The sequence below is a fragment of the Ambystoma mexicanum genome, chromosome 10, assembly GCF_040938575.1.
Source record: "Ambystoma mexicanum isolate Mex_15411 chromosome 10, UKY_AmexF1_1, whole genome shotgun sequence".
Taxonomy (NCBI): domain Eukaryota; kingdom Metazoa; phylum Chordata; class Amphibia; order Caudata; family Ambystomatidae; genus Ambystoma; species Ambystoma mexicanum.
In genome coordinates, this window is record NC_090932.1 from 1,556,343,885 (window position 1) to 1,556,368,922 (window position 25,038).

Genomic DNA, 25,038 nt, shown 5'->3' on the forward strand with positions numbered 1-25,038 from the left:
AGGCGCCATGTTGGTATCGGGGCTCTCCGGTGTGTATGTGCCCATGTTGCTAGCACCGGGGCATGGTCTGAAAGTGTTCAGGCTTTGATGTCAATCGTTGTAAATTCCTGCAGTGTCTCAATGCCCGTGAATATATAGTCTATGCGTGTAAATATTCCATGGGGTGCGCTGTAGTGTGTGTACCCTCTTTTCCCTTCATGTACCTGTCTCCAGACGTCCTCCAGCTCCAGACGGTCGAGGGCTCTGTGCAGCTCCCTGGCAGGGGGTGCTGGTTTCTTGTGCTTGTCGTCTGACCTGTCCAGGAGTGGATCCAGGGTGCAGTTGAAATCTCCAGCCCAGACAAACGTGGCTTCTCTGTATTGGGCTAGCTTGGGTGCCAGCTTCCTGAAGAATTCAGTTGCGTCGTGGTTTGGGGCATAGGTGTTAACTAGACACACCTCCTTGTTCTCCAACATGACGTGTACCAGCACCAGCCTGCCCTCTGAATCAGTCTCTTGTTTTATAAGCTGGAATGGGACCCCCGGAGCGATCCATATTAGTACTCCTCGCGCATAATTTGAGTATGTGGCACTATATACTTGTCCTCCCCATTTCTGATCAACCTTAGTCTGTTTTTTGGGGTCAGATGCGTCTCCTGAAGCATGGCTATCTTCACCTTCATCTTGTTCAGCCAAGCATAGACTCGCAGCCTCTTAACATATGCGTTTAGCCCTCTCACGTTCCAGGTCGCGATTACCAGCTCATCTGGACCCATGTGTGATTATTCGATCCGGCTCCATAGTCTCATAGCCTCTTGTTTGTCCACTGTCTCCTGCGCCTGCTCTTGGTGTTGCTGAAATTCCCCCTTCATATTTTTTCTTTTCCTCGACCTTGCTGCCAATGCCTTTCATATGCCATTTAAACAAGTCCATAACTCGAACTAGAACTGTAACTAAAGAACTAACACTCAGCCACCCTCCTCCTGCTCGGGCCTCGCCGCTTCTCTTGTCTTGCTCCTTTGGATGGGGCAGACTCGCCGCAGTGTGATGCCTTGGAACTGACATCCAAACTAGTTTACGCTTCTTCTCGGGGGTAGGTTGCGCTTGGCTTGACGCAACTGGGTAGGGTTGATTGCTCCTTCGCATTTCTATTCATCCTGACTCGTACATTTATCAGGTGCTTGGCGTCATTGCTTCTTACAGCCCGCGGGGCTCTTCACCGGGGCTGATTTGCCTCATTGTTGCCATTTCTCTGCTCCAGCTGGGGGATCCCCTGCGCGTCCATCCACGCGTGAGCCTCTTCTGTGGACTCAAAGAAGGATGTCTTGCCCTTGTGCAGCACCTTCAGCTTAGCCGGAAACAGGAGCATGTATCGAATATCCGCTCTTCTGAGGCGTTCTTTTGTAGGCCCAAACTGCGCTCTTTGTTTTTGGACCGTGGCTGTATAGTCCAGATATATGGTGACCCTGGAGGAGCCCCTGATGATCTCACCTCCCCCCCTGGAAAATGCTAGTATCTTTTCTCTGTCCTTAAAGTTCATGATCTTGGCGATCATCGCCCTCGGGGGGGGGGGGGGGCACCGGGCCCGGGGTCTCCAAGTTAGGGCTCTGTGCGCCCTTTCCACCACAAAATTTTGGGACAGTGTTCCAGCTCCGTTCTCCTGGAGGAGCATGTTTTCGACATATTCTGTGGGGTTGTTTCCTTCCTCCCCCTCCTGAACCCCTATTATGCGAACGTTGTTCCTCCTTGCCCTACCTTCCGCATCTTCAACTCTTCGCTCTAGGATCTTGACTTTCTGCATCACTTCCGACATTTGGGTTCGTGCAACGGTGGCATCCGTGGTGTTCTGTTGCACCTGCTGCTCCATTGCCGTTACTCTGTCTGTCAGATTCCTTGCGTCCTGGCGAAGGAGGCCAACATCCACCATGACTGTATCTAGTTGCTGTTCTAGGGATGCCTTCAGGGCTCCGATAGCGGCGTCCACTTTGTTTTCTAAGGATGTCTTTAGGGAGGCGATCGCCTCAAGGATGTGGCCATCCTTCCCATGGTCTGGCTGGTGAGGGGTGCTCATCCCCGCCATTGCTGTGTCCGGTGGGTTCTGCTGTTTATCCCCCGATGTTTTGGTAAAAATGTCCATGCTGCTTTGTTTGGATTTCCCCTCTGTTCTCTTGTTGGACATGGCCACTGTGCGTATTATGCTGTTCGTACGTGCTTGCGTGTGGCCCGTTGTGGGAGTTTGTGTACGGCTACTTCTGTAATGGAGGGAGAACCCCCCAGTTGACTTACTTGTGTTTCATAGTGCTGTCAAGATAGCAGTGTCCAGGACCTGTGGCCAGCATGGCCATTTCAAAGTCAAGCTGACGCACAGAGAACTACAGCTTTGGGGCATAAACTATGGGTAGGTTTCTCTGCAGCTTTTCCATGTTCTTGGAACAATGCTCCTCCAATATAGGATCCTGGCACCTGTCAATCGAAAACCAAGATATGAGTGGGACAATCCCTCTGATGAATGCAGTCAGCAACAATGTGAATTCCAGAAAAGGGGGCATTTCTAATTCAGATCCAGGTGTTTAGTACTAAAGAAGGAGGGTGCCACACTCCTCTTGAACAAATCCCACAAAGTGCATTAATTGAATTTCCCCTTGATTCTAGCTAAGAGAAAGAGTGGTGTGTGTTCCCAGGTTACTGATATGCACGTGTACAGGTTTCTGTTGTTAGCTTGATAAGCTCTTGTGTATGTTAATTCTGCTTTTCACCAAACCACGGCCCTACTTAGTCTCAGCATAACTGCCCGTCCTCATTATCAAGAGAGAGCTAAGTTCTCATTTTGTGTGAAAGCTTTGCAGGTCCACTAAGTTTGGCTTCCCAGAACCGTACACTAGTAGTGGTTCTGAAAAATACCCCCAAAATAAAGATTTTGACAACAAAGGCATATTGTGTGCAAGTTTGTTTTTCATAAAAATGCCAAATGCCCTCTATTCTTATTCAGACGGTTCTATGAGATAGTGGCCTTTCTTCAAAACACAGCCTGAATATGGCTGTTTTTGACCATGTCTTGTCTTTAAACTTTACCATTAATTTGGGCTCACATACACCATCAGCCTCCTTGCACATCATACACCTTTAACTTTTTCGCTTTTAAAACTTTCCCCTACTGCCCAATCAGGGCTCAACATTTGCACTCGCATCTAGCCATTGGCTAGTGAAATTGGACTCCTTCCAAGTGAGAAAAGGTGTTCTGTGTAGATTTGAGGTGTCAAGTGACTTTTTATGGCTGGCTAGTCAGTTGTAATTTTAACTTGTCCCCCTGGCCCAATATATATTTTCAAAATGCTCAAATTTGGGCAGTCGTTTTGTGAAAGACTTTTTTGAAATGCTGTTTTCATATTTTACCTATCCTGTCATCTCTCTGGAATACATTTTTCTAAGCTTGGTGCTGAAGAACATTTCTTTGTGCACTGCTTCTACCATGTCCCTGATTGCTGCGACTATCCCTAGGTTTTGGGGCAGAAACTAGATAATAGTCCTATTAGCTCCCCTGTGGGCCAGACAGGTATTGCACCCGTATGTACTGTTTCTGTATCTTGAATTCTAAAAGCTTCCATTTAACCACAATATCTTGTGGCACAGGGCAGTGCCTAGCATCACTACCTACATTCCTTGAGCTTACTAGCCTGACACCTAATGCCCACATGACTGGATGCCGTAGTGCTGTTTCTTATGCATAGTTTAAGTGTGTTTAATATTCACCAGTCTATAATCCAACCCACTTACTTTTCAAACCCTTCCACACCAGTAGAACAGACCATAAACATATTAGATGTGAAGCAGGCTTTAAAGCGTTATTTTGACAGAGCAAATCCATCGGCAGACCCAAGCATGCATGTGTTTCCTAGATGCCAAATAAATTGGGACAAGCTATGGGAAAACAGGAAATCACTGGCTGGATTGTAGTTTGTATGAAGCTTTGTTATCAGAAGGCAAATGGAAAACTTCCATGATGCCTTAGGGTGCAAATCACTAGCGCGAAAATATTTGAAAGGCAGCAACATGGAAATCTAGTCATACATTTTGTACTTTTATAGTTTTTACTGTCTAGACTCTGATCGAAGAACTTACTCCCAGGTAGGGCAAACATTAAAAACAAAATCTTGTTGTGTTTAGCTTGTTATTCTAAATCTTTTGGTTTGGAGAGGAACTCTTTCTGGAGACGAAAAGCGACTTTCTTGCCAAAACGGTTCAACAGTGTGGTATTCTTGCCAGATTATTTAACAACCCTTCCAGGTTCCCATAGGGGAGTAAAAGCCGGATCGGTTAAAGCAAGGTACAAAATAAACTAAGGATGGCTTCTTTGCTGCTGGGAATTCTGGAGTCCTGTTCGGAAGGAAATGAACCTATCCCACCCCGCTAGGCAATTTAGGCGAGTCCCATAAAGAGACCTGTGATGTGCTAGGGGAGAGGAGGCGTACTAAGAGGCCTCATATGGCCATAATATTATGCACATTTTAGATGTTTAGACTTAGTGCGCACATATGAACAGTTGCCATTTTGTAGCTATGCCAGAAGTATGGGGCCTGCATGGCAGCACGTTAGACACAGGCTGCAAACCTGATGAAGAAATCCGAATAGGCCCATGCGTTAATGAGAGAGAGACCTGCGCTGTTTATTTCCACAAAAACCCTCCTTTGTTCTAAAACTATTTCCAAAAGACAAAATAGTGCAGTGTCCCATGATGGCCGTTGTGGCATCGCCCCCTTCATTGAGGCAGACGAGTATGTACCCAAACAGTTGTGGACCACCAACCCACATGACGTTGGGCTTTTAAAAGAAGTGACCCCAGTACACAGTACACTTAGGCCAGGAGCAGTACTACCCCGGGGGAAACAGAACCCACTATCAAGAGAAGCAGAAGAGGGAATTGGAGATATGATACAGGCCCTGCTCAACCATGGGATAATAGTGCCGTCCACCTCATCGTGCAACACAGCGATCTACCCTGTGAAAAAGATAACACGGGGCAATTGGAGAATGATCCAGGATTTACGCCCCCTAAATGATGTGGCACAGAAAGTGTTTACAGTGGTTCCAAACCCGGCCACCATTTTGTGTAGTATCCCCAAAGAAACAATCCACTGTACAGTGGTAGATTTAAAGAAGGCCTTCTTCTCCATACCTTTGCACCCTGACTCACAGTACCTCACTGCCTTTACCCACAGCCGAAAGTGGTGCGAACACACTTGTTTGCCCCAGGGGTACTGTGAGAGCCCAAGCATTTTCATTCAGCTGTCCACCACGATCATCCAGTACATAGACGATTTGCTTGTATGTAGCACAGGGAGCAAAATTGCTGAAGAGACTCTGTTACACTCCTACAACACCTGACCTGCAAAGGGGTACAAGGTTGACAGTGCCAAACTCCAGTTTTCCCAGCAGGAAGCGCTGTACTTGTGGCAATTAATATCAGCAAACAGCAAAAGAATCATACCAGACAGAGTGGTATCCATGCACGCATTGCCCAAACCTATAACAGTGAAAGACATGCACAAATTCTTAGGGTTATACAACTATTGCAGGGAATGGATTCTAGATTATGCAGCATACACCAGGCTGCGCCTACAGATCCTCAAAGAAGCACAGAAAGGCAACCACAAACTCAAATGGACAGCAGACATGATACATAATTTCAATGACTTGAAGGAAGTAATAGCCACAACCCCAGTTCGTGCCATCCCAAACTACAAACAGCAATGTTACATATTCTCATATTCTCACATTACAATGGCAAACGTATGACTGCCATGCTGACCCAGAAGAGTACAGTGGGCAACAAGCCATTGGCCTATTACAGTGGTACTCTCGACTCGAGTTATGCAAGGACAATTCGTATGCAAACAAGCACTTGCTGCGGCTGCGTTCGCAATAGAAAAAGTTCCATAATAGTGATGGGATGCTCAGTAACTTTGTATGTGGAGCATTCAGAGTTCGCCATCTTGGAGAGATCGAAATCTACCCTGACCACACACAGAGCATCAGCATTTGAGATTATCCTCTCGAGCCCAAACATCCATGTTGTGCGATGCAAAACCATGAACCCCACCACTTATCTGACAGAAGTATGTACAGACGAAAACTTGCAAATACATGACTGTGCCACAAATGAAGGGGAGGAGAATGAGATTCCCAAAGCAAAGCATAGCCCATTGGAGGAGGGGGAGGTGCTCTTTATTGATGGTTCAGTGACAGTTGATCAAGAGACGGGACAAAGACATACAGGCGCCACAGATGTGCGCCTCGAGGGTGGTGAATATGAGACACTAGTGATGAAAAGACTACCCATGCATTATTCGGCCCAAGCGCCAGAGCTCATAGTACTCATCGAAGCGCCACAAGCGTCACAAGGTTGCCACGTTACCATATATTCGGACTCAGCATACGTCCCTACAACAGTGCATGCAGGTTTGTCATAATGGAAGAGGAGGGGATTTCGGAGAGCAGGGGGTATCCCATTACAACATGCCGCACTGCTAGATACATTAATTCCTGTGTTGTCACAACCGTCTGTGGTGACAGTCGTCAAATGCACTGCCCATACCAATAACACAGACAAAATCTCACTGGGAAAAGCCGCCACGGATTCTGCAGCCAAAATGGTGGCTTACCTTCCGATCCCAATAATTTCTAAGTATGTCCTAATGACACCAACACACAATCATCCAAACAACCTGTATACAGCATTGCCTGTTGCACAGCTTATCGAGCTGTATAGAAGAGCGCCCAGTGTAGAAAAGCAAATGTGGTCCAAGAAAGGGTGCAAACAGTCTCTGACTGATTTGTTATGGAGCCAATAATGCTCTTCCAAGGCAGTAATGCCATATAAACTACTGACAAGTGGTTTTGACCAACTTCACCACCCCGCCCAGAGTTCGAAACAACACAGTTCAGCAGACCTACAGGAGGATTGGTTTGTCCCCAATCTTCAGGAGCACCTCACAAACATGATCATACGTTGTACCACGTGTCAATGTTTTAGCACAGGCATGACGCTCCGGACCTTACAAGACACCTTGCCCCTCCCTATTGTACTGTTCTGCGAGCTACACATAGATTATGCTGACATGGGAGAAAGATGCAATGGGTTGAGGTACTTGATTTTTGTTGTCTGCTCTTTCCCACCGTAGGTCGAAGCAGGACCTAGTGCACACCAGGATGCCAAATGTGCTGCCAAATTTCTTGTCTGTGCAGTTTTTCCCCAATGGGGTGTGTGCGATGTGTTAAGGTCTGATAACGGCACATATTTTTTCAATGAACTAAGAGATCACAGCACTACTTGGCATTAAGCACTGGATGGGTTCAATTTATCACCCCCAGTCCAACTGCAATGTGGAGCGGATTAACGATTTGCTCAAGAGCAAACTATCTAAGCTCCGCACCACATTGAAAAAGAACTGGGTGCACTGCCTGCCTTTGGCCCTCTTCAGTTTACATACACAGTTTAGCAAAGACCACCATCTAACACCGCATGAGGGGGTAACTGGTCGGCACATATGAACACCCATATCTCCTGTTGGTTGAACATCAGATTCCCATAAAGCAGCAGCGGTCCTAGGAGAAGAATTCAGAGTATTTGATGACCCTAACATGTGCCATTAAATGCATCTCCTGACAAATTGCAATGCCCCGAACAGAGGACACAACAGGCACCACACACACAGCAGTAACTAACTCCCAGCATGTCCAAACTCTACTGCCCGGAGAACTGATCTACGTCCATAGGTTTGTCAGGAAATGGAACAACCCCAGATTTCAATGCCCCTACAAGGCCATTTACTCAACCCCTCTTGCTGTAAAAGTAAAGGGGCTCTGCTATTTGATAAATCTTTCTGATGTGCGCAGGGCACCCCCAGACAGCACACAATCACTTTAAGTTCCCCATGCCCCTGCTTCCCTACCTCAGCGCAAGTGTACAATCAGCCAGTTACAATAGTATTTAACCCTTAGTGTATACACCAGTGGTCTTCAAACATTTTAGGCCTAGGACCCCTCCATGAGCAAAATGTGGGCAGGCCGTGCCCCCCCAACAAGGCCAAATGGAGAATAAGTCCAAATGGCTATGAACTATCATGCGCTGTCACCGCACCCTACTCCCAGTATAGTCCCTGGGCTCCCCCACCTGGTCCCATCACAGTCTCTGGGCTCCTACATCCCACCCAGTCCCTGGGCTCTCCTCACCCCACCCCACCCCAGTCCCTGGGCTCCCCCACCATGCTCTCAGTACAGTCCCAAGGCCAGTGGCAGCTGGTGAATTTTTTAAGTGGAGGGGCATACATATTTCCCCAGATATGCCATAGCAATCGAGCATAGCGAGGGATCCCGAACCAATCAAAGGGCATTCGGGGGGGTTTCCCCCGGGGAATGTTTTTTAAATAATGGGTTCAAATGTTGCATTTCAGAGCATACTTAAATAAAAAAAAATGTGTTAAAAGCCAAACAGTTTGCAATTGGCACTGGGGGCCCAGGGTGCAGGCATGACATTTTACTGGATATCTGATAGATGTCCAGTAAAAATATACCATACCTGTCCCCTGGGCCCCACAGTGCCTAACACAATCAACATGTCTGTATTCAAGGTTCTGGGGGGCCCAAGGGGTAAAGCATGGTATTTTTGACTGGACATCTGTGATAGATGTCGAGTGAAAAAATACCATCCCTGTCCCCTGGGCTCCACAGCTTCTCAGAAGGAGAGCTGATTTTGGCAGTCGGGTAGGGATATTGTGCAACAAGGCATTTTTAAAATGCCTTTCTTGTACAACCCCCTTACCCCCCCCCCCCCCCCCCCCCTTGCCAAAATCAGCTCAACGGACCAAAACAAACACACACACATTCAGGAAACATCCAAGTTGACTGAAAAGAATTGTCTGTATGGACAATTTGGCTGAGTCCGGCCACTATAAAAAAATTGAAACCCATTATACCGAATATGAGGAGCAGGGGATGCGGGAGGGGAAATAGAGACACCCTGGGGTGTCCATTCCGTCCCTCTAACGCGAGTTGGTACTGACGCTTCCGGGATATAGGAGAAGCGCCGCGGGCTGGCGAAAAAGCTAAGTAGCGGAGGGGGGGGCGGGGATTGGTATATGGCTGCTGGCGGGACAGTGATTTGGGTTGGTTGACTGAAGGTCAAATAGATATGGGGCAAAATAGACTACGGTCAATCCCGACGCAAATCTTTTAACTTCGGTCAAACAACCCATATCCTACATTCACACAGCAATCACTCTATCATTCACACGAACACCCATCACTATACACTCACTCATAATACAAGCATACATGCATCCATACACATATTTAAATAAAAAATAAATGAACATAAACTTAACTTCTGCCCTGGTCCTGAAGTTTCCTCCCCAGCTCTCCAGCTCCTGCATCATGAACAAGAATCGTGAAGCAAGAGCTTCCTGGTTCCTGCACATGCATGCAGGGGCCTGCGCATGGGTGCTGAAACGCCCCGCTACATTCGGCTCTGTCCGAACGTGCGAGGAGGCACAGGAGCTCCCCCTTGCACATACAGACATGCAGTTCCCTAGCAAACATTTCCAATGAGCTGTGCAGGGCTGGCGAAGCAAAACGCCCCCAGCCTTGCATGGCTTAGTGAGCATGTGCGGCTGGGAAACTGAACTGTCAAAGGGAAACAGTGTTTCCCTTTGACAGTTAGCCAGCCCAGGAGCACTCCCTCAGCTGGAAAAAGCAGCTGAGTGCTCAGTGTTTCACTGGGCTGGCTCCTGGGCTCCTCCATAATGGGTGAGGGGGCCACTGGGTCAATGCCCCCTCGCCCATTATGAATGAGTTGCCAGGCTCGGACTGGCCTATAGTGCAATAGGGCAATGCTCGAACCAAAAATCCAAGTGTGGGCCAGTTTTTTGGGTCAAAATAGGGCACTTTATTGGCCAATGTGGGCCAGTTTGATGAGTTACTTCACTATGCAGCTAGTAGTTTTGACCATTGTTGCTGAATAAATATACTTTAAATATCACAATTTGCTTACATTTTAACAAAAAACACCCCCTTGGGTACTATTCAAACAGTCTGTCACTAAAGTAAGGAATTGCCATTTGCAACTGTCGCCACTTTTTCATTGGTACCCGAGACAATTTTTGCTCCCGTCCGAGCCTGTGAGCCGCCCCTGCCCATTTCCTCCATTTAAAAAAAAAATAATGTTTTTGTAATGTCTGAGGCTGGGGTCTCACGCCCAACCGGGAATGCATCCGCACCCCCTTCGGGGCTGGCACACCACACAGCCACACAGTTTGAAGACTTCTGGTATACACAAATATACCTAGTCCCCATTAAAAGACATTTTTATAAAAACGTCTCTCTCTTTTCCCTCTCTTTTCTTCTTTCTTTTGTGTGCATTATTTTTCCCTTTTAGAAAGAAGATGGAATCAGCATCGTCGGATACATCTGTGTATATTAGTACAAATGTTAGTTATCAGACTGTCCTAGACGTTCCTATTCTTACACATGTGGACTGCATTTTAGTGCAATATTATTTGCCATTTTAATATTTAGGTATTTATTGGGGAGCTTCTGTTATATTCGGAGCTCATATAGCAGAGGGGTGGAGGTGGTGCATTGTGAAATATAACCAACAGTCCTACAGACGAGTATAACGCCAGTGATAACCTTATTAATAACGACAATTTGTCAATAAGTACCCCTGTGCGTATGAGTATGACTATGAGCACTATATTAGAACACCTTTTTCCCTCTGTCTTTAAAAGTATTTATTGTAAATGAACTATTCATGATGATGATGTTAGACATATAAGCATGGCTAGCAAACACACTCGGCGCCACATTGAATGAAACGGAAAGCACGAAGGTTGAAATATGACGCCTACCACAGGCTTGGCCTCATTGCCATTGAGGATGTACAACATCGGGAAATGTCGAATAGCTGGTACACAGACATGATTGTGGTAGGTAGACAAACAGCAGATGGCAGCTGCTACATGTGTTCACTGAACCCAAACGCGTCAGGCGCACCCACGGTATTAGTACCCCAGGAAGTACCAATTATAGAGGCACAGTGCCTGGTTCATCTTGCGCTATGTAGGGATAAAGGCACCTTCCAGGCACACAGAGTACGACTAGAGTTTGTCGGTCCAGACCCTCTGCAATGTAACGACAACCCAAGAGACATTAAATGCCTGCAGCAGCCATAGCTGGTCATTGAAGGACTCAAATATACAAACAGCAAGTGGCAACAAACCACACTTAGTTGTCTAGCAGAAGGACTATTAGGATACAAGGAGGAACTCCTGGCCCGAGAGGAAGCAACTTGCGCACAAATTTGGACAGAGCACATTGCAAAATTGACATGGATTGTAGCGATAGAAAAACCAGTGCAGGTGCACGGAGAAGAAACATATGAACTTTGTTTCCACCGTGAAGGAACGATCATTATTGGCTCGAATGAGAAGTTCAACAGGACCCTCCTGATCACAGACCTGAAGAGGGGCACAGCAGCTGTGATGGATTACTATTGGGTCTGTGGCCAACATGCATACTTGCACCTCCCACCATCATGGAGGGGCTATTGTTTGCTGATCACGCTGTACTCTCCACTACTAGTAATCCCAGTAGAACACTTGAAAGGGGGGCCAATACTTGTCAAAGCCCCAACCATTTCTCACGCGTTCAAGGAACAGAACCCAGTGCCGCCACCAGATTTTCAGATCCTCCCTGCGAAAAACCAGTATGAAAAACTGCAAAGGAAGAAGAGTTAATCAAATTATCTATCAAAAGACTCGCCCGCATTGCTTGGGGAAATCCCTGAAGAATACAGATTGTTCAGCTCGGCAGAGACTTTCTTCGCCTCATTCTTGCTAGCCGATGTACAGGCAGCAGCTAATGCAAAATGGCTGCTGATAGTACACTGAGAACTGGTCCAGTTGGCAAATGACACCTAGCACGGGTTCAACGTCATAAAGGTCGAGCTGTGCTCCTTGACTCTGATGACGATGCAGAACCACTACGTACTCAATATATTGATGGCAATGGTAGGAGGCGTGTGCCTAAAAATCGGGGATTCGTGTTGCACATTCGTGTCTCCCGAAGACGCGGAAAATGCGGCATTGGCTCACATGATAGCAGCAGTACATGGTCTGGGAGTTTGCATGAAAAAAGAAGCTGGAATACAATGAGATAATTGGATCGACCTTGCTGGGCCCCTTTCTGGCTAGCAGCCATTGTGAAGAAACTGGTACCTGTCATTGTGTTCATTTGGTCATCTTCTGCACCTGCCTAATGGGATTCCGGTGTTGTGACAAAGCAGCGTATAGTAGCACAATGATGATGGTTTCAATTGGGGTTTGAAAAGTACCTTGCAATACAAAGGATAGACAAACTGACCATGCCATTCCTCGAATGCTCCCTTTTCCCTATGGAGACAAAGTAGACCGCTTATACTACACCACCATTGTCCCGCCCCATGACCCTGAAAATTATGAGGAAGTATGAGTTGATCTAGCAGGAGACAGGGGATGTATTTATGACATGCACACCTGAAGAATATGTGCAATCAGGAGAAAGTTTTCAGCCAGTGTGTAGGGCCTGGATACCAATAAAGGGAAGTCCACCATATGAGGATGCAGTTAGAAGGGAGAAAGAACGCATGCATAGGGGGGAGTTTGTTACTGTAGAAGTAACAAATGGGGTAAATGTTGGGAAGGAAATTAACCTATACCACCCCGTAGGTGCTTTAGGGTGAAGAGAATCACATGAAGAGTCCCGTGGTAGTGCTTTAGACACAGGCCACAAACCTGATGAAAAAATCAGAATAGGCCCAATGGTCTCTCACTGATGAGAGAGAGACCTGCGCTGCTAATTTCCACAAAAACCCTCCTTTATTATAAAACTGTTGCCAATATGCTTATCCCAAGAAAGAAGGTATCATGCAAGGCCATGAGACAGTGCTAGGTGCCTTGCTGCATGTGTTATCACAAACGGGCCAGAGCAAACCTTTGACCCCCACCCAGCCAACTACGAGTTATTTCCCCGACAATTGTCCCAGTCCCAAGACCCCTAAATTCGGAGATACCAGCTGACCCCAGGCCACCGGCTATAAGCCAGTCAACCATAAAAGATCTAAGAGCATAGTCACCCTATTTTTACTTTATAATGACATGATTTGTAATGCAAGGTACAGGGTACAGGGAGGGATAATTATAGTTCAGAAGCGAGGGTGGAAGCTGGAAGACGTGACTGGGATGAGTGAAATTTGTGCGGGTCAGAGTGACCCTGAGTCTCCCCTGTACCAGCCTATGGTCATGCCAGGTTCCCTGTATAATGATAGAGAGAGTAGCATTGTTATTGTAGTGTAGCGAATTGGCTTTTTGACCTTGGTTCACTGGAGACGATGAGCCCAGCTGACCCCACGTGATGGAAGACAGACAGACAGATGGACGGACGGACGTGCTGGTGCCAATGGCCTGGCATCCTTATGGACTAGGCCAGCCATGCATAGGGTCGCAACAAGCAGCCGCGCAGGTTTTTGCTGTATATGAATGACGCTGTGCCCCTTTTTAAGCCTTTGCTTTCACCCTTTATTCTCAGAACGTTCCTGGCCAACGGAGTTCTTTGCTGGCACACCTTTTTATTGTATAATTAAAGCTTGTTATCCTTGCAAGAATCTCTTGGCCCTTTTTCCCTAATGGGTTATATTTTTTCTGGTGTGAGCGTATAGGGGCGTGCCTTCAGTCCCAAGACCAAATGACCAAGATTAAAGAGTCCGTGTGTGCAATTTTGCCTTTTTATTAATGGTTCTCTCTTTGTGAAATAAGAAAAGAAATGTTTCTATCATTATTTTTTGAAAAAAGCATATCGAGTTACAACCTGGAGGTGTGGAATATCCACATGCTTTTGATCTGAGGAGGATAACTTTGCTTAAGAACAATTGTTAAAGGAAACTAAATGTTTCTTTTGCTGTATGACTTGGATTTTCTTTCTTCTTCATGCATCTTGCTCTCCTGTTTGCATGGCTTTCTAGTTTATGTTTCCTTTTTTTCTTCTGCATTGCTCTTTTTCATTTTTTCCGATTCCTTTTACTCTTTAACTTTCTTTTATTTACTTCATCATTCTTTAATTTATTTATTGGACGTTTGTATGGTGCCTATACACAAGTGTTTCCATTGTCATTCTTTCATTGTTTATTTCTCTTTCTGCATAATCCACTATTTTATTCTCTTTCTCTTTCTACATCCCATTTTCTAATTCATAGCCTTTATTTCACTGTTGTTTATCCTATTGTCTGTTTATTTCTATAATTCTCATTCTCTTTTTACAATATTTCTTTTTCTTCCTCTTTCCTCTTCATTTTACTCTTTCTTTTTCTCCATTGCCTATTTATTTGTATTTCTCTTTTGTATTCTCACATGCCTGCTAAAGCTTTCTTTGTGTTTCATATTTTTTCTGTCACTTTACTTTTGCAGCAGTTATTTTGTCTCTTACAATTTTAAAGACATATTTCTCGTATTACTTGGATTATTCTACATAATCATTATTGATTTATAACAATATCCATTATTATTTGAAATAATTTCTGAACCACTAAGTTTCTCCTTACTATGTTGGTAAATTTATTAAATTGGTAAAACATTACTTTTTAAAAATAAAATGCCATTTCCAGTAGTTTTGGTGGAAAAAGGATATTAGTAAGTATTTTGCATTTTTAATTCTTATAGCTGCTTTACAAAACATTCATGAAAAGGTATATCCATATTGAAGCAAAGTTGGGGGAATCTGCTTGACACTTAATCGTTTGGTGTTGAAAAATGTAAACCTTATGGAGGATAACATTGCAAGTGGACGAGGGCCGTGGCTAGCCGCCAAGTAGAGAAGTCGAGCTTCATGTCGCTCCACTCGATGCGTCCATTGATTTGCCGTAAACTTAAGCCAGAAACTAGAAAATAGACAAAAAAAGCACCACACATGCCAACGTTTGCCTGGGGCACCTGCGGACAAAGATTGTAACGGCTGCGGCTTGCCGTTTGGTCACTACAGCGTGAGAAAGGGAACGACGCGCCAGAGAAGATGGCGACCACCGTGTGATTCGGCCCCTCGCTAGACCCAGCACCGAGACGGTGGGTGCTGCAAGCCCGCCTTCATCCAGGAGCACCCGAGGTCTGCTGACGTGACAGATTGCCCTAAGTTATGGGCAACGAGCAAAGCGTGCAAGGCACGCGAAGACCCACACCCGATCCCGGTGCCCTGCGCCGCCGTTGGTAGAAGGCGCCAAGGCAGACGCCTGCTGTGCCGGCCGTAAGCCGGAGTAAGAGGATGTGCGGGAGGCCAGGCGGAAGCTCCGGTGATAAACTTCAGCAGAGTCGCGATTGCCACGGTCGCCCAGCACAACAGACCGGATGGCAGCGGAATGCTGGGGCCAGCGATCCAACAAGCCCCGCTAAGGTCCACCATCATGGCCACGCAACTGGCCCTGAAGCATACCCTGCTCCCGCCCTGACTGTGCTCCAGTGACCTGAAACCCGGGCGGACGCACCTGAGAACACCGCTGAGAAGCCTGCAGACGAGGGGTAAGGAGTCGTAGGGGGGGAGACACAGATAACCCCTGACTATTGTCACACGCGCCGGGCCGCCACACGCTGCGCCCGACTCCGGACTGCATGCAGCTGCACCGCGAAGCACACCTAGACCCCTCGCAGATACCGAGGCTGGCCCCGGGGAGAGATGGCATCACACTGAACTGAAATTGCACACCACTGTCCTTGCTGAAGCCCCTATAAGCCACGGGGCGACCAGAGACTAGGAGTGCCGGATTAGCGGAGAGGAGCCCCGCGAACAACACAGCCCCTGCGTGGCTGGTACGCAGTAATGCCCCACGGGAGCCCCAGACCTCAAAACACACCGCCTGAGGCTGAATACCACGCCCCGCACAGGACAGTGTGCAGGGTATTACGCTACCCTCAGCAACACGAGGTGGCCGCCAGAAGCGACTCACAGGGGGGCCTGCGCAAGGCCTGACATAAGTGTGGTTGGGGTGTTGAGACAGACCGTCCCCCTTTCTTCCTCGAGCACAGGAGAGGCAACTCAGGGGTACCCCATCAATTAAGCCAAGAGAAGCTCACACCGAGTGCCCAGTAAGCCACTAGAGCACTCCCACCCCTTGCACCGTGCTGGGCCTCCTAATTCACCCCAAAGGAAGAAGCGTGCAACATAGTGAGTGAGCTGGGCCCCTGGAAGCCCAACTGCGGCCCTGCCACTAAGCAAACCTCCACAATCACCGCTGCCAAGTCAACAGATGGATCAGGCGGGCGCGCCCGCCCCCAGAGTAATGACTACGAAAGGCGCACGGAGCAAGCATAAACAAACCACCATGAGGAACTTTGCGGCCACTGGGTCGCTCAGACCAGACTCCGGCACCATCAGCGATGAGACACCAATCACTGGGCCCCCAGAACCGGCTAACTCGCAGCTCTTGGAGGCCATCATGACCCTCCAGAAAACTATGGAGAGCAAGATTGACGCCGTCGCAATTGACCTAAATCTATTACGCCAAGACATGCGCTCCATCACCAGTCGAACAGAGGCCCTGGAAACCCAAGTGCGGGACAATACTGAGTCAAAAACCCAGCTCCTGAAAGAGGTGGACGTCCTGGCACAAAAGGTGAAAAACCTAGAAGACAGGGCTGAAACAATATTAGAGTTATAGGCCTACCCAATGGTATTGAAGGCAGTGACCCCACAAATTACGTTGAAGACCTCCTACTACAGGAAATCGGAGCAGGGAAACTTTCCCAGGGCTTCACCATAGAGAGAGCCCAACGATCCCTCGCTAAGCGGCCACCCCCGGGATGCCCACCCAGACCAATAATAGCCAAAGTGCTTAATTACAAAGACAGAGAAACCATCCTTGCCTTTTCAAGATCGGGCTGCTGTATACTAAGAGACTCTGCGAAGGTAGCCATTTATCCAGACTATACTCTACAAGTCCAAAGAAGCAGAGCCCAATTCACCCACATCAAAGCTAGATTGAAAAACGCGAGCCTACGCTACAAACTCCTTTACCCGGCTAGATTAAAAGTCCTGCACATCAACAGAGCCTACTTTTTCGACACACCTGCTGAAGCCACCGATAGCATGGACAAGGAGCAGATCCCAGACCTAGAACTAAAACAGCGGAAACCACGGCAAACAGCATCATGAAAAATCACTCCCATAATCCCCAGGCAGCGCACACCTGATACACTGCACCATGTTACGAAACGTGGCAACCTTAACTTGATTGGAGCCACTCCAGACACGATCAGCTACACAATAGACACCATCTGAGACAAACCTGCCCCTGCCCCCAGGAATAGTTTGGGTACGTTTACCCGCCCGTTGGGCACCAAGTGACCTAGGTCAAATGGAGCGTAAACGGGACAGTCAGAATGAAGGGAACCTCGCTAGACTTGTTTTGTTAACGGTTAAGTTAATGTTTAACGTTCAAGGGGAAGGGAGCCCCCACCCTTGGGACCCAGTTAGGGGAAAGTTAAAGGCTAATGTTCATCAGAAAGGGAACCCCAACTTGGGAACCCAGTTAAAGTTGTATATGAAACAGACCAAGACCATCTGCTGCAGAATCGTTATGAGACTGACCGGGCCCACCCGGGACGGTGTCCAGTCATTTGGTCGAATTAAAACTGGTCGAATGACATTTGGTCGACGCAATTTGGTCGAAAACCAAATGGTCGATGTTTTTTTTTTTTACATTATATATTTATTTTTCGGGTTTTCGTTTTTTAAAAAAAGGTTTTTTTTTTAGAAAAAAAGGGGTTGGGGGGACCCCCCCCCCCAAAAAAAAAAAGGAGTGAAAATAAAAAAATAAAAAAAATTCTACCACTTGGTTTTCAATCAAATTGGTTCGACCATTTGTCTGGTCGACCAATTTTTTTCGACCAAATGTCTGGTAACCCCCGGGACCTCGACCATGGACCGCCCACAACCACACGTAGACCATAGCTGACAAAATCAGAATTATGTCCTGGAACGTCAGAGGCTTAAACAGCTACGTCAAACAGCACTGTATCCACTCCATTATGAAACGCCACAAAGTTGGAGTCGCCCTGCTGCAAGAGACACACCTAAACGCTCCCAAACTAGCAGTGCTGGCCAAAGTCTGGAGTGGAACCTTAATAGGCTCTGCGTACTCCATGTACGCAAGAGGAGTCCTGATATGGATCGCACCTTCTATTCCCATTACCCTGACTCACACCAAAACGGATAATCAAGGCAGGATGGCCCTGATACAAGGCACCATCGAGGGGAGAGACCTTTGCCTGATTAGCACCTATGCTCCTAACCATGACGCTACCGTCTTCTTTCGCTCACTGTACTACGCCCGTCTGAGCCCAAGTAGAGAGGGCATAATAATATGGGGAGGCGACCACAATTGCACCCTGGATCCACGTAAGGATAGATCGGACAGCAAACATGTCTGCCCTTCCCCGCCTGCCAAAATACTAAACGCCCTCATGCAACAATTTGCCCTGAAAGACCTATGGAGGAAACAGCATCCTGAAACCAGAGCCTATTCCTTTTATTCACCTCCACACAAAGTACACCCTAGAATTGATTGCCTATTCCTCAGTGAGGAACACATGGCCCTGTTCGAAGATACACAGTACCTGGCCAGGGTGCTGTCAGACCACTCCCCCCTGACAACCACATGGACATTAACAGCCCCTAGGCCCCCTGTCCCGACATGGAAACTCAGAAGCGAGGCGTTGCTAGACAAGGCCTTCAATGAACAAATCAGACAAGGCACAACAGACTATTGGCAAACCAACATTGATAGTGTCCAACACATAAGCACGCCATGGGAGGCGTACGAGGTAGTGATAAGGGGAGAAATGATAGCCGCCGCCGGAGGAGCCGAAAGACTCACCACGTCCATACTGAAGCAGAGCTGAAAGACCTAGAACCAACGCTATCCCCAGACCCGGCCCATATGCATAAAATAATAGAAGTTAAACAAACTTGCCTAACACATTGGGAGACACTGCGGAAACTAAGCTATGCAAAATATACGGAAAGGAACCACGCCCTAGTTGATAAACCCGGGAAACTACTTGCGTGGCTATATAAGCGTGAAATGCCCAGCACACTCATCTGCCTAATTCGGGGCAAAGATGGCCTGAACTCCCACACACAAGTTGGGATAAACCTAGCGTTCAAAGAATACTACCAGGCCCTATACTCTGACCCCACACCACCCACGGACACTGAAATCGAGGATGTCCTTGACATCATCATGCTGCCACACCTAGACAAACACATGGCCGAGACCCTGGATGGCCCCATTACTCCAGATGAGGTCATGGCCACCATCAGAACATTACCCTCCAGGAAAACGCCGGGGCCTGACGGACTCCCCGGTGAGTTTTATAAGACCTACGAGGACATACTAGCCCCATTATTATCCCAGGTGTACAATGAGGCGTACGAGGAGGGCCGCCTCCCCGACACCTTGTGTGAAGCTGTCATCATCCCCTTATTAAAACCAAATAAAGACAGTTCAGAATGTGGCTCGTACAGGCCCTTGTCCATGCTAAACGTGGACAATAAGATACTAACGGCACTACTGGCAAGGAGACTACAGGTAGCCATCCCACACCTAATTCACCACGACCAGACGGGGGATGTGCAGGACCGCTCCATCACAGAAAACCTACGCAAGCTGCATCATGTCATATAGAGCACAGATGGTGAGCCTGGAATATGTGCGTGGCGTCCTTGGACGCCTCCAAAGCTTTTGATTCGGTCCGGTGGAAATGACTCCACGCCACTTTGACCAAGATAGGGATAGGGCCAGCCTTTTGAAAATGGGTCAAACTTGCCTACACAAACCCCACTGCCAGAGTGCGAACCAATAACACTTTCTCTGACAAATGGAACCTCTCCAGAGGAACCCGGCAGGGATACCTCCTATCCCCCTTACTGTACATCTTAGCTATCGAACCAGTGGTGGCATATCTTAGGCAGAAGTACGGAGACGGGGGCATAACAATAAACGGATTGACCCACCTAGTCTCCATGTACGCGGACGACATGCTCCTTTACCTAAAGGACCCCGAACACATACTACCCTTCATACTAGAGACATTGGAGGGGTTTTATAGATGCACAGGGATCCAAATCAACCACGATAAGTCTTGCCTGTTCCCCCTAGCAGCCCTAAGCACGACTAAGTTGGAACATCTCCCCTCACTAGCTCTTAAATGGGAACCCACCTCATTTAAATACCTGGGCATTAGGATCCACCGAGACCCCAGAACTGAACACGTGTTGAACACTGAGAAGGCGAAAGAAGGCTTAGTTAAATCAATTGACTTTTGGAGCAAGTTGCCCATTTCGGCAGCCGGCAGAGCAGGGCTTCTCAAAATGGTAGCATTACCATGACTCCTGTACTTCTTCACCAACGTCCCGTACAACATCCCGCAGCAATTCTTCAAAGAGCTAAACAAACTCTGCAGGAATTTCTCTGGCACGAAGAAAGGCACAGACTTGCCCTAGATGTAACGCAGAGACCGTATTACAAAGGAGGCCTCAAAATCCCCAATTTTGAACTCTACTATTTAGCAGGCCAACTGAAGCACGTGATCCAATGGATGGCCGACGGCACCACTACGGACGCTCGCCTGCTACAGCCCGTAGACTCCCTGAAGCTGCTTAGAGACCTACTCTGGATCAAGCCGGAAGTGAGACAACAAGACTCATATTTAATCAGCCTGGGCACTCGGATTTGGAGGCGGGCCTGCAAAACTGCCAAATTGGTTAACCCTTAGTCCCCACAGATCCCGATAGTTGCGATTATGTCAACCAGACCAGAGGGCCAGAAGGTGATTAGGAACATATAGGAACCCTTTGGTATCGCCACCCTGGGAGACCTAGCGGAGGACCAGCGCATTCTCACGTTCACCGAACTGCAGGAGACCACGGGGATACCGCCAAGCCAATTCCTCCTTCATGGAGCAGTAGTGAACAGTCTCATGAAACGTTGGCCTGAGATGGAAACCCCCAACACCGGGCATGAGGTCATTGAGAACTTGTTGAGTGTGGCTGAGTGAGGACATGAAATTCCGAGGCTCTACGAGACCTTGCTCATCTGTGCTACACAACACGAACTCAAGAGCAAGGCAAAATGGGAACTTGAACTTGGGACGCCCTTCGAAGACGAAGAGTGGGAGGTTATAACACACTACCACAAAAAGGTATCTAGAAATGCCCGATTCCAGCTCATACAATTCTACATCATTCATAGGGCATACCTCACTCCAGATACCATCTCCAGATTCAGCACCACGGGCGCCGCGACGTGCCCCAAATGCCAAGAACCCTCCGCTGGAATGTCCCACATGTTCTGGGGATGCCCGGCAATAAATGCCTTCTGGACACAAATCAAAGCGAAGGCGGCCGAAGCAGACATTACATTGGATGTGCAGTCACCCAAAGCTTGCATCCTGGGCTCATACCCTAAAAGTAAAAAGAACAAGCCCCTAAATAGACTTAAGGACCTAATGTACATTCTGGCAAAAAGATGAATCGCTGTGGCCTGGAAGAGCCCCAGGGCCCCCAGTGTCGCAACGTGGTGGGAGGACCTATGTAGATGGTGTTCAGTCGAAATGGGCTTGGGAGCTGGCACAACGACAGCAAAACATGGACACCTCCGATGATCTATTACAGTGGGTGGCCCTTACGGTGACCCTGTTCTGCACAAAGGAAGACAGCTCCTCCGGTGGGGACCTGGACAGCCCACGCTAAACCCCGGCGTATATAGACTGCAGCATATCTTTACGGTCTTGGTCTAACTGGGAGGGAGGGAAATGGGGAGTTATCATTAATTCGCAACTGCTTCGAAAATGATATTAAGTTTGTATTGTTATTGAGAAAAAAAAAATTAAAAAACAAATACATTGCAAGTGGACAGGGAAAATGACAGTGGTCTCGGTTCTTTCAACTGGAAAAGGAAAGGAAACTTGTTTGATAGGTTGTATTTTCTTAATAAAATAAAGCTTGATACAAAGAGGTAAGAAGGCCTAATTGTCTGTGTTGTCATGTTAATCTAAAAATGGTGAAAATGGGGATTCTTTTTCATAATAGTATTTCTTTTTTTTTAACAACAATGGGTCGCATTCCAAGTCCGGTGGTAACCCGACAGTGATACCGGCGGGTGCCGGACTTTGACACAGTTTCCACCACCTGAGATCCCAGTGCCATCGGGACATTACAAGTCCCGGCAGCCTGGGGTATCAGACGGCGGATAATGTTAGTCCCCATTCCTGTGGAGTCTGGAATGGAGACTTGGAAGCACCATCACCATTAACCACTGCGGCTGTACCTCCGTGACAACTGTCTACCGGGGCCGATGCGCCCGGTAGGACAGACCTGCCGGGGCGCACCTGCTCCGGCAGGCAGAGTTGTAGTCTGCCGGTCTGGAAAGGGTGCCGGTACATTGCTACCGGTACCCTTGTTTCCGGACCGGCAGACTCGTAATGAGGCCTAATGTTTTGTTTGCTTTTACAAAGTAGTTGCTACATGGAATCATCACGGTTCTGATACAAATCAACTGTGCCATGAAACTAAACATTAATTGAAAATCTTTGTTGGCACACTTCAGCATATGACCTTATGTAGAGTTGCATGCTTTGACATTCTCCCCACCCCAAATACAAAAGGGTCATAAAAGTAGGTCACTCTACAAGTGGCACCCATGCATTTACCCTGTCTTTGGTGAGTGTATGTTTTTTTGAAGTGCTGTGCTGGCTACAGGAGCTTGTACATTTTCAGTCTCTAGTTTATACAACTGTCCTTGAACCAGGATGAACATGAGATGCATGTTTTAGTAAATGCCTCTTCTGAGAACAAGTGACTGTATGCTTTCCAGATTAATGACGGTAATGGAGGAGGCGTTTATTTTTCAGTTTCTATGAAGACCAGGTTTGATAACAAAATTGCTTTTGTCCGTCTTTGGTGTTGGCTCTTTTATGAGTAGTGCATGTGTTTGTGTGTGTTTATCAGACAGTGTTTGATGTTTGTTCTTTTTACTGTCTCCAACAGGAGAAAAATTGCAGCCATGAAGTGACAGTCGTGCTCTTTTCCAGGACATTCTATGATGCCAAATCCCTTGGTAAGAGCATCTGTCAAACCGCCTGTGCAACTCTTGCACCTCTTCCATCACTCTCCATGTTTATACACCCTTCTCACACATTCCACTCGATCCCTTTCCGCTTACACAACCTCCCATCACCTACCTTCTCACCTTGCCCTTCCCAGTGTCTCAGTTTCTGTTACAGTAGTCACTCTCCATAGTCTTTACTCTACTGCAGCACCGCAAATGTTGGCTCTTTAGTGGAACTCAAAAGTGTCTAGACTGGATCAGTGTCTGTTCTGGTCTACATGCTCTTACCTTGGCCCTTGGTGCTGTACAGGGGAGCACTCAAAAGGGCTAAGAAATGAGAATGTGCCTGGAACGAGTGAACATGTGGGACGTCCTAAAACCTTGGGGCATAACCGGTTTGATTGTGCCAATCCAGTGTTTCTCCCAGTGCCAATCCAGCCCCAATGGTAATAGTCCTTCTTAAAAGGCCACTCCTCTTCTGGATCAGGCGCCTGGTGAGAAAACCTGGAATATCCACATATGCATCTTTACTTTTCCTACCACTTTCTTCGATGGCCATTTCTTAACTTTTTAGAGGGAGGTAGACTTTCTCCCCATCATTACTTTTACCTCTATATGTTGGTTGGCAGGGTTTTACCAAAGCTGTCCTTTGTGGAGCAATCTCCATTCTCCCATCACTGATTACCTTTCTCTTCTTAACAAGGCAGACTGGGCACTCTCTCGCTGCCCGCCAGCTCCTCCCATCGTTCTCTAAGCCTGTCTCTTCATACCTTTCCTTTCCACTGTAAGGCGACAGGTAAGCTTTGCTGCCAGCTCTCAACTGCTTATTTTCTGGTCTGACCCTCTTTTTTTATGCTGTTGTTTGCAGGCTCACAGGCTGTGTCTCCCCAGGGGCCTGGAAGTGAACTGTGCTGGCAAACTTTGCATGGCTACGAAATCCTTGAGGGATACTCCCCACAAGGCCACTGGTGTTCCGCAGCTCTTTCTGCCATTAGCAGTGCTGGAACCCTGTGTACATGGCTTCTGCAGCTTTGTGAAGACCTGTGGGTTCCACGGGTGGCACTGCCAAAACTGGAATATTTTGTGTTGTTACCTGGACACCTTTTTTGAAGCTTACGGGGCGCTACAGAGGGTAATAGTTGTTTCAGCACTCTGTGCATTGGTCCCGGATACTGTCAATAGCACCAGTCACTGTTGGTAACCTGCAATAGTACCTAGTACCTAACGCCTAAGCTTGCGTGGAAGAAGTGAGGATACATTCTCTGTGCCTTTTAGCAGGGACTGACAACAGAAACATGCCCTTTAGTTCCTCTTTACAATGCTGTTTTTGTGTGCTGTGTTGGAGAGCAGCACTAATTAGAGGCCATATGTTCATTTCATAGAGTCCTTCCAATGGTCGTCGGACATTAATGATTTTTCTTCCACTTGATTCTCGGGTGATGATGATTCTTTCTTCAGGCCACTTTTTAAGCTTTAGCTGAACAGTCCAGACTACTGGTTGAAATGTCGGCAGAATATGTTAATCTGCAAATTACTGAAGAGCAGATTTGGAAAAAGATTTGCAGCTCTTTCACTGGAATATGTTTCTCCCAAAATGAATGTTGGAGCCTTGTTTATGCTGCGTGGCGTTCCGCTTTCCGTACTTTTATATTTTTTATTTATTCATCTGATGTTTTGTAATGTACCACATGCAAACAAGTTGCTTCATACTGCGTTGATCACAAGGATCAAACAAAATAACTAGGAGGGGGAGAGACAAGGGGAAGAGGAGAAGAAACACTAATTTGGAGAACTGCAAACATTAAAAACACTGTAAGGAGCGATGTATTCCCATTTCTGAGACATACTTTCAAATGTTTCGTCAACAACAGTGCCAGTATC

At 47.3% G+C, this 25,038-nt stretch overlaps 1 protein-coding gene across 11 annotated transcripts in view; it reads left to right on the forward strand.

Annotated features, from left to right (window-relative positions):
* DEPDC5 (DEP domain containing 5, GATOR1 subcomplex subunit) overlaps positions 1–25,038 on the forward strand; it is a 1,004,325-nt gene that overhangs the window by 251,163 nt on the left and 728,124 nt on the right. For all 11 annotated transcript variants that reach the window (XR_011276224.1, XM_069619835.1, XM_069619836.1 and 8 more), the window contains one exon: positions 23,097–23,166. Coding sequence is in view for 10 of the 11 variants with exons in the window: in XM_069619835.1 (XP_069475936.1) it covers positions 23,097–23,166 (70 nt within the window). In the remaining variant the exon portion in view is untranslated. The remainder of the gene's footprint in view (positions 1–23,096; positions 23,167–25,038) is intronic.